The 10598-nt window shown below is 39.1% G+C and overlaps 1 protein-coding gene across 4 annotated transcripts; it reads left to right on the forward strand.

The window, feature by feature from the left end:
* The first annotated feature begins 413 nt into the window (after positions 1 to 413).
* On the forward strand, positions 414 to 9064 carry pus7l (pseudouridine synthase 7 like). 4 transcript variants are annotated; one of them, XM_044185691.1, is made up of 11 exons: positions 438 to 553; positions 664 to 699; positions 870 to 1704; positions 1954 to 2113; positions 2308 to 2527; positions 3394 to 3492; positions 3723 to 3804; positions 5702 to 5867; positions 6695 to 6821; positions 8293 to 8346; positions 8438 to 9064. In XM_044185691.1, the coding sequence occupies exons 3-11, from the start codon at positions 915 to 917 to the stop codon at positions 8810 to 8812; spliced, it is 2073 nt and encodes a 690-aa protein (XP_044041626.1). In that variant the 5' UTR covers positions 438 to 553; positions 664 to 699; positions 870 to 914; the 3' UTR covers positions 8813 to 9064. The 4 variants fall into 4 exon arrangements, with proteins under 4 accessions (XP_044041627.1, XP_044041626.1, XP_044041625.1 ...); XM_044185692.1 differs by lacking the exon at positions 664 to 699 and having other exon boundaries at positions 414 to 553; XM_044185690.1 differs by lacking the exon at positions 664 to 699 and having other exon boundaries at positions 476 to 583.
* Positions 9065 to 10598: the final 1534 nt, after the last annotated feature.

The following is a 10598-nucleotide window of genomic DNA, read 5'->3' on the forward strand; positions in this document are numbered from 1 at the left end:
AATATTATTGTAGAATTACTTTACTTTAACTGTAAGTGCATCTTATTCATTTATGTTACATTTACGTTTATGCCATAGTATATAATACATTGTGGTAAATTATAGATTTTAGTAGGAATAATTGTTAATTGGGTTATTGTTACAAACAATATAATTTCATTAGCATTTAAAGCAATATTAAAATGTTTCTTAATGTTTAACATTTAGGTTACTTATTCATGCCCCCTTGTCTCTAATTTTAGTTCCTACCTGCAGTTGTTGTTGTTTTACGGAGGACAGTTGTGAGTGTAACCCAACATGTATAACGACTGCATGTATTACAACTGAGGATTAGGCCACACAAATGAACCAGGACTGAATCCCCTGTTCCCTGTCAGGTGTGTTACCGAGTCAGGTGGCCGAAATTGGAAACAGGTCGTTGTCTTGCTCCCGGACTTGTTGTCGGTGCCTTTAAGAAAAGTCACATGACGGTCACGTGACGCGGAAGTAGACTGAATTGTTTCAGCGTTGTTGTGTTTACATCAACAGCTTCTCGTTTACACACCGCATGCAGGTTCGTTGAGTAAATGAGTAGAAAAAAACAGTTAAGTTATTATTATTCCTTCATAATAAATTCATATTCCCATTTAAAGTCAGGAACGTGTTTTACTTTCTTTGTTATAGCAGGTAACGTAACAGCTCTCTGTCACCAAAGTCGAGGTAGGATTTATGTATATACGATTATTACTGTAAACAGACCAGCTATTTCGCATGTATAACCTATGCTTAAGCACCTAAAACACCTATCACCTGTATAAGCCACCTGACTTTACGTTTAAGGTGTGCACCAACTCTGACTGCCTTTAACATTGTATTTCTGTCTTTTTCAGCAACAGGAATAAGTGAAAACTCTGCAGTGTTTGGATGAAGTGACCATGAAGCAGGACAGTGATGCTGCGAACGTCCCTGCATGCTTCATATCAAACCATGAAGGGTTTCTTGGAAGCATCAAAAACTTTATCAAAGACTTCGTGGTGACTGAGATAGACATCACTGGACAGCGTGTTAATATAGCAGCAGCCACACAGACACCAGCCTGTGCCTCCTCAGATAAAAACAATGAAACCAGTGCAGAATGTAAGGAGAATCGTCATTACTCAGTCTCACAGGACACTGATGATTCTGCTGATTGTGGGGTAGATGTGACCATTCCTAGTCCAGGCAGCTTTGATTTAAGTGTGATTTTAGGCCAGTCAGTCAGCGAAGAGCTTGAGCAGTTTGTATTGACTCTCAAAGATGAAAAGCCAACCAAGCAGGAGCTATCTCTCGGATACTTCCCTGACAAACACCACAGAGCTAACGTCCACCGGGCCGTCCGACACCGCTTCCCCTTCCTCATGACCGTCACCATTCAACCTGAGATCAGGGTGAGGGAAGACCCAGACTACAGAGAGCTCTCCCAGCTGGTTACAGAGGACGAAGCAGAGGACTTCTTCAGGTTCATAGATGCCAAAGTGCGAGGCTCATCCTATACATTTGGACCTGATGACAGTAAGGAGCACAGGACGGCTGTCCACCACTTCCTGAGCCGAAGGTTTGGCAAATTGGTGGAGACTAAAAGTTTCAACGACCAGGGGACGACAGCAGTCTCGGTTAGGCTGAGAGAGCAAGGGAGGCCAAAGAAGAGAACCGCAGAAGAACGCAAGGAAGAAGAAGTTTACACTGGTAAGGTGTAGAATTGCAATTTTAACTATTGATTATTTTCTCAATTAATACTTAAAATTGTCATCCATTAATCAATTGTCATAAAGAGGGAAAGTAAGGACATTTAATACTGAAATAATGTCATTGTTTTTTATTTCAAGATCAGTAGAAATAATGAAAATTTCGAATCAGATTTCCTATAAGCGACACTTAAAATTAGAATAAAAACACTGCTGTGTTGTGTGTGTGTGTGTGTCCCCTCTCTTTCAGCTTTCACTCTGTGTAAGGAGAACCTGGAGACTCTGGAGGCCATCAGCTACATGGCAGCAGCTCTTGGGGTCCTGCCGTCAGATTTCACCTACGCTGGGATCAAGGACAAGAGAGCCATCACCTACCAGTCCATGGTGGTCAAGAAGGTCTCACCTCAAAGGTAGTTCTGCATATCTTTCATGGATTTCGTTGGTTTGGGGATCATTTATTTCTATTCACAAATTGGCAAGACAAACGATAGTAAAGAACTGTAACATCTTGTTGCAACTTCCTTTTGAAGCCTCAAAATTAATGCCAGAAATCAGTGTGAAACAGAGACCATTTATTTATTTATTTGGTGTTATTTGTCACTAGGTTGAAAGAGAAGACAGCAGAGTTCGAGAAGAGAGGGATGCGTCTGTCTCAGATCCGCTCTGTCAGCGAGCCTCTCAGGCTTGGACGACTGCAGGGGAACCACTTCGACCTGGTGGTCCGCAACCTGAGACCACACGGGGCCAGTGACACACACTCCTCTGGTGCAAGCACACAGTCTCACCTGGCAGCGCTGGTAAAGGAAGCAGTGGAGAATGTCGAGGTATTATTCTTTTTTTTTTCAGTTTCATTAATTTCAGTTGATGTTTTTTTTTTGTTTGTATCATCACACATTGTCAACCTGTATTTTTCACCACAATTTACGCTCACAGCAGTGCATATTGTCACATGCATGTCCTTCCTCTTGTACTGAAAAATGAAACAAATCTAGATACACACAAGTATAACTTTTTACATGTGAACCACCACAAATGATTCAGTTTTAGGTCATGTTTCAGACATTATCTTAACATTTAAAAAATCTCATAGAAGAGATTTACACCAAAGGTATTGTACAAGATTTGATTTATGTTATGAAGCAACTCTTTTTAAATTTACAGAAAATACTCCATCTTGAAGGAGTGATGAGGCCATTGTTACAGCCTTTTTTGCCCTACAGTATGAAACAAAACAAGACACAATTTAAGCTATATCATAATATTTGATTAACTAAAATCCCACATGATATCGATGTTGAATGCATACCCAAATTATCTCATATGCTAAGTTGAAAATTCTGTAACAGTACTGTAGGTGTAGAGCACCAAATGTGTATGACTCCACAGCTGAAAATAGTTCCCAACAAATGCACCATTTCCTCTTGTATGAGTAAGGTTTGCTAAAAACTACAGTGCCCAGCTGTTTCAGGAACTGAACTTTTTAAAAAATTACATTTTTTTAAATATATATCATAGTTGCTTTTAGTATTTTTATAGGATTTGTTGACCGTAAGAAAATATAGAACATTACCAGCCTTATGCTTAAATGGTGGCTGCCTGTATCACTCCTGCTGTTCAGTAGTAATATGAAAGTGATTTTTCTGACAAGCTACAAATAGACTGCCACGTTCACATGGTTTGTTCTTTGCAGGCCAGAGGTTTTGTCAACTACTATGGACCACAGAGGTTTGGGAGTGGGCAGAGCGTTCAGTCTGACCCCGTAGGGCTGGCTTTACTCAAAGAAGACATGGTAAGTGTTACAGACAGTTATTGTGTACATGACCAGATGTTACTGCTCTTCATGCTGTGAAATGAAGCTGAGCAGTCACTGGTTCCTCAAAGCAGGCATCACCGACTTCATGAAGCCTGAAACACTTGTCTCAGTAAAATTATCCATTCATGATTTATGCCCTATCAGACTGCACAGTACTGTGTTGTTGTTGGTGTGTGTTGTGACGTGTGTTGTTGTGTGTGGGTCAGGTGGCTGCTGTGCGTCTCTTCTTCACTCCAGAGGAAGGCGATGATCCTCAGAGCCACGCGAAGAGACACTTCCTCCAAACTGGTGAGAGCCAGGACAACACTGACCGTTTTATGTTTCATTTTTCCTGAAAACGGATGAGATGAGAACAGAAAAGATGATGTGAAAGTTGCTTCCAAAGAACTAGAGTTTGCAGGAACTAAGAGTTTCTGTTGGTGCTTTTTTGCCCCTGTAATATAGTTGTGGTAATATTATAATCAATAATAAAACTTTATTTATAGAGCTCTTATCAAAACAAAGTACAAAGTGCTTCACAACAAGAGAAATAAAATGCCACAGTGAATGACAAAATATAAAGAAATAAAATACATAAAATACACAAAAGCAATAAAGTATACAGTAAAATAAACAACCAGTTCAGGTAAAATCAGGATATGCTTTCAGATAAAAATGTGTTTTGAAACGACCTAATTTCTTCGGGCAAGTTGTTCCAGAGCCTCAGGGCCCTGATAGCAAAAGCTCTGTCCCCCTTAGTTTTCATCCTGGACTCAGGAACAGACAGGAGACCCCTGCCCGAAGATCTCAAACTACGTGAAGGTTCATAAGGTATTACAAGGTCTAAAATATAATCTGGGGCCAGGCCATGAAGAGCCTTAAAAGTAATCAACAAGATCTTAAAATCAATCCAAAATCCAACAGGGAACCAATGTAAAGAGGCTAAAACAGGTGTTATGTGGTCGTACTTCTTGTTCCTGATTAACAGCCTAGCAGTTGAGTTTTGTACAGTCTGCATTTTTGTCAAAGTTTCATCACTAAGATTTAAAATAGATCGTATTTTTGCAATATTTCTGAGGTGATAAAAACATGATTGGACAAGCTTAGTGTTATGTTGCTCAAAACATAAATTGCTATCAAACAGGACACCAAGATTTCTTGCAACAGGCTTGATATGTTGTGACAGGTTACCAGTAGATGGCAGTATTTGTTTAGTGATGTGTTGGGGCCCAATAACAACGATTTCAGTTTTATTTGAGTTGAGCTGAAGAAAATTTGTCGACATCCAATTTTTATGTCAGACAGGCAGTCCTGCAGAGAACTCATACTAAGGTCAGTGGGCTTGACAGGGAGGTACAACTGTGTGTCATCCGCATAGCAATGAAAAGAAATACCATGTCTGCGGATGACATCACCCAAGGGAAGCATGTATAAGGAGAACAATATTGGTCCCAGAATTGAACCTTGAGGCACACCGTACTTGATATGGGAAAAGGATGACACAGAATTTCCTATTGGACAGATAAGATGAGAACCAGTCTAGTGCAGTGCCAGATATGCCCACCCAGTGTCTCAGTCTATCTAAAAGAATGCCATGATCAATTGTATCAAAGGCAGCACTTAAGTCCAACAGCCCAAGAATTGAGCACATGCCTGCGTCTGCATTCATTAATAGGTCATTGGTGACTTTGAGAAGGGCTGTCTCAGTGCTGTGGTGTTGACGAAAGCCAGATTGGAACTTTTCAAAGGTATTATTGTTTTCCACAGCAGCAAGAAGCTGCTTAGATACAAGTTTTTCGAGAATCTTCGAAATAAAAGGCAATTTGGAGATTGGGCGATAGTTATCCAGGAGGGTGGGATCAAGCCCGGGTTTTTTTAGGACTGGCTGGACACAAGCTGTTTTAAAGAAATCAGGGATGCAGCCAGTAGACAGCGAGCTGTTAAAAATAATTTGTAAAAGGGGCGCAATACAATCTTCAGAATCTGCTGAATATTGTCATATGTTGTAGAAAACCCATCATATTTTTATACTATTGAGAACAACTAATGTGGCAAATTTATGACAGGTTTCATAAACTGAGTTTTGGCATATTAAAACGTTGTAAATTACCTTAATGTGAATTGTTTTTTAGCATCTGGGAATTCAACATGCTGTAAGTGTGTAGCTCTCTTTATCACACTTGACATTTTTGCTTCTCTATACCAGATAACGCTAAGGAGTCTTTGGCGCTGATGCCGTTGTCGAAGGCCAGGGAGCGACTGATGCTTCGGGCTCTGAACCGCTTCGGTACAGGTCCGGATGGCTGTACCCAAGCCTGGCTCAGCCTGCCCCACAGCATGAGAGTCTTCTACCCACACGCCTACTGTAGCAGGTCAGCTGCAAGGAAAATACCCCCAAACACCCTTTTTTATGGGGTTCCTGCCAGGTTCAAACACAAACATATTGTAGCTTTTTACTGTTGGCTATTGAGCAGCTCCATTGCAGAAACTGGGAGAAAAGGGCATTCCTCATTTACAGTTTGACAGAGATTGTTAAAAAAGGAGACATAATTATTTACTTTCCTTTAGATTGTCCCATTCAGTTTCAGGGTTTAACCCTGAAACCCTTTAGTTTGTGCCTGTCATGTATTATCATTACATTCGAGTTACAAAGCTAGCATCCGATTTTCAGGAAAAAAATTACCCAGAAATCTTTAAAAAACCCAGAAGGTCCTTTAACAATACTTAACGTTTCTGAAGGTATTTCCAAATGTTTATTTTTAACCTGTTTTCTAAGTTGAGACTGTATTTTGTTTCCAGGTAGCTGGAAAATGACATATGTCCTTGCTCTTGGGAAGCAGCTTAAAAGTCGTTTTCAGTGTGCAGCAGACTAAATATTTTTTCATCCAGATGGTTAGAAGAGACTTTAAAGATTCTGGAAATAACTTCAGGAAAGTGCTGTTAAACAACCATCAGGGTTTTCAAAGATTGCAGAGTAAAACTGGGGCTAGGTTTAACCCAGCATCACCTGCTTTCACCTTTTTAATTCATAAACAAATTCAGTCTTAAATAAGTGATTTACTCTTTTTACAAAAAGATTCAACATAATAGTAAGTGACTATCATATAATAAGTCATAATCGGTTTGGGAAATTAAAGCCATCTCCCAATGATTTACTTGCTTAATAGTGAAAATGTGCTGATCTGTTTGTGGTTGTCAGAGTGTGGAATGAGGCAGTGGCTCACAGGCTGGCTACTCTGGGCCACAGTGCCAGGCGAGGAGACCTGGTGTGGATGAAGGAAGGGCAAAAAAAAGTGGAGGACACTGGAGAAACCAGCTCGCCTCAGGTAAGAGAGGATGGAAAATACACAAAAAAGACATTTGCTGTGACATGTATCGCATGTACCAATATTTTAACTATAGTGCTTTGATCAGGACACGCAAAGGAAATGCCCTGTGTTTACATACTATAGGAAGCCCATTGGCAGAGTATAGGCTGTTACAAATATTACAAGATATAGTCCATAATAACACACCTTTCATAATTTATACATCAGAAAAACACAATTCTGTTTCATCCATAAAACAGTTAAAAGGGCTGCAAAAATAGAAATGGTATAATGAATAAATACTTCAAGTTATGAGTGTTCTAGTGAACCCCTGAGGGGATCTAACACATGTGACCTGACCAACAGTGACCTCTGGTGAGAGCTTGGACTTAAACTACAAGCTGAACATAGAGAAATTTATCAAACACAAATGAAAACAACTCAAGTGTCTGGGTTTAAATAAGTATGTGTGTTGGTTTATTAAGCAGAGTGAACAAGTACTTACAACTTCAAAGGTTTTCCTTTCTAGTTTCCCAAAATAAATGGAATCATAAAATATGATTATGGTGAAAAGGGAGAACATTTTAAAAATAGTAATTAAAAAAATATAGCAAAGTGCATATAAATGATGATGATGTGGATGAAACAGACAAAAATCTTAAAGGGATGAATTTCTAGAGTCCAAAATGTCCAAATTTGTATTTTCAAACAGTCTCAAGAGTCGAAGTTCAAAATCTTCACAAAGTCCAAATATAAAGATTGTGGCTTTCTACATAATCATCTCATCACCCAATCAGATATCTCCTATTACATTTTCCATATCACATTTCATGATCTGTCACCTTCTTCTTTGACATATTATACCAAGTAGTGAGTGACCTTAACACATGAGGGAAGAGAGAGAGGAGGGTGCGGGTGCAGGTGGAGGGGAGTGATAGTGTGCACATAAGCACTAGTGGTACCTCCGACTCTAAGCCTGAGAAATGAGCGCCTAATATTGGCATGAAACTGCAGTTAGAGCACAAGGACCAACAGAGAGAAATCTGAGAGGGAGAGAATCACTGGAGTCAGCACATGTTAGTGAGAGAAATTACAAAAACTATTGCTGACATCAGTACATATAAAATACCAATGAAATGATTATTTCTTAACTAAAAACCAATTCTCTCACTTTACAGTAACCCTGTGACTCATTCTTCTGTGCCCTCGTGTCACAGTGATTCCAAGGTAGCTGATTGCAGGGTCACATCTTTAAACTCTAGCACAACAGGCTCTTCCTCTGCTTCAGCTTTAATATCCTCATCCCTTTTCTCATGCAAGTTCTCTTTACTTTGCAATAAGCGGGGCAGCAACGTCAACTTTTTTTTTTTTTGGGGATTGTACTTGTGACCTCTTGATTGCAGGACACTCTCTAACTGTTAGAACACCTTTGACACGTTTTGCAAACACCATGTCTGTGCTGCTGACCTTTCCTTCTTTGCTTTTCCAGATCCATGTGGTGACGGACCAAGAGGAGCAAGAGGGAGTGTACGCACTGGGACAAGTATGTAGTTTAGGGAAGTACGTCTACTTTAAATGCTACTATTTCTACTTTTCTCACTACTGTTGCTGCTGTGTTTTTATGATCCTGTCAGGTGTTACTACCCATGCCGGGGAACACTGTGAAGTATCCAGAAAACGCCATGGGGACTTGGTTCCAGGAGAGACTGGCCAGAGACGGACTGGAAGAGTGTCGCTTCCGAGTCAGCAGCCTCAAACTAAATCTGCCTGGCTGCTACCGCCCCCTGCTGGCCTGTCCACGCAACCTCCGCTACCAGCTGCAGAGAGCAGCCTGTGGGGACGGAGGAGGAGAGGCGACAGGAGGCAGCAGTAGAAGAAGTGATGGGCAGCTGAATGGCACAACTGTAGAAGGGAAGCAGGACTCACTCACTCTCACCTTAAACTTCGACCTGGACTCCTCCTGCTATGCTACTATCTGCCTCAGAGAGATCATGAAGTGTGACCCCTAGAGGTCACGGGACATTGTTCCTGTTGTATTTCTACAATATGTTTTCTTGTTTTTAGTGGAAAAGAGATTTTTGTAACCCATCATTGTGATACATTATCAGTAGCCTTTTGGTTTGTTGTTGAAGTAATGAGCATAAGACAAAAAAAAAAAGCATAATGTTGAACTAATAAAACAAATGTGAACAAATCTAAATGTAAAACCGTGTAAACAGTATTTGTGTTTTGTGCCATTAATAAAAATGACAAAGATTCCATCTAACGGTGTTCTGCTTTTTAAAAAGTAAATGTGTAACCTTAAATGTGTAAGCTTTTTTTCAAGGATAAGAAATTTCATCCTCCATAGCTGAAGAGATAAAACAAAAAATCTAAACAGATCACAGCACATAAATCCAAATACATACATATATCTAGCCAACATTTCCACAAAATTCCCGAATAGTCTTGCAACACTCACATTATTTTCAAATAGAACAATAAATAACAGTAAAAGAAGAAGAAAAAAAATCTGCCTTAGAATTTGTATCCCCTCAACATTTAGATAAATCTGCAAGTCCTCATGAAAAAATAGGCCCAAAATTCTTCACTCCAGAGTTAATGTCTCTCACTGTAAAATTGGTCAAGAAAAAGCTTGAAATAGAGTGTTTTCTGTCCAAGATAACAAAATACATTTCTTTGCTAAATAAGTTATCATAATTACTAAACTACATTTTTCTGTTATTAAGGGAAAGATCAGGTGCAGTGTTTAAAAGATACACACACACTTTTTTGTTTAAAACAAAAGAGAAATATATTTTTATTTTTTATTTAATACTGTATTAATGGCTTTCTGGTAGCTTCTTAAAGTGTTTCGCTACCATCCACAATTAGTTTTAATTAGTTTTTCCAGCTGTGAACATTTCCTTTTTTGCATCCATCAGCACTCTCAAAGATTCTGTGGATTTACACACAGTGGCCAGTTTATTATTAGGTACACCTAACTAAATAATAATAATAAATTCTACCTTCATGAAGGTTTTTGTTGAATATTTTGTCCATTTATATCAATGACGGTAGACTAAATAACAGAAACACCTAACTGTACAGTATAATGCAATACAGTTCAACAGCACCACAGTTGCATTAGCACCTCTCTAATACAGTTTCAACAAAAACTGAACGTGCAAAGTAGTGACTGCTTTCAGTATACTTAATTTAGTATGCAGTGTGTTCACAATGTAAAGTGACTAACAATTAGAATTATTTAATATGGAATTAGGACACTTCTCATTTTTGGTTATTGTACTGTCCACAAATCACCACTAGATGGAGACAACATATAATCGTAGTCACATAACTCCTGCTCCTCAAAGTGCAATGTGTATAGAGATGGTTTTAACTCTTTTTTTAAAAGTTGGATTTTCCCAAGTGTCCACCAAATTACCCTCAGCCACGTTGGCATAAGATTGAGATTTCTTATCTGACAGAAAACAGCACCTGCACCACATGACTAAAAGGCTAATGATGTTAATGAGTATATCACACTCCTAATCTGAGGCTAAATCCACCCTGCCAGTTCATATGATCCACTCTCACATAAAAAAAGAGCTGTACACCATCAGGAGAGGCATTCCACAACCAATATAAAATATAATGAAGCATAAAACTCTGATGTAATTATGCTGCTGTGGGGCAGCATTCGATCTGTATTAAAATCGAGCCAGCTTTGCCTTCTATGACTAATTCATGCAATTTTGATGAGAATGTTTAAAGACAGCAGCATATAAAACCTCCCTCATAAATAACTCATGT

Source organism: Siniperca chuatsi, linkage group LG23 (genome assembly GCF_020085105.1).
Source record: "Siniperca chuatsi isolate FFG_IHB_CAS linkage group LG23, ASM2008510v1, whole genome shotgun sequence".
In the NCBI taxonomy this organism is placed as follows: domain Eukaryota; kingdom Metazoa; phylum Chordata; class Actinopteri; order Centrarchiformes; family Sinipercidae; genus Siniperca; species Siniperca chuatsi.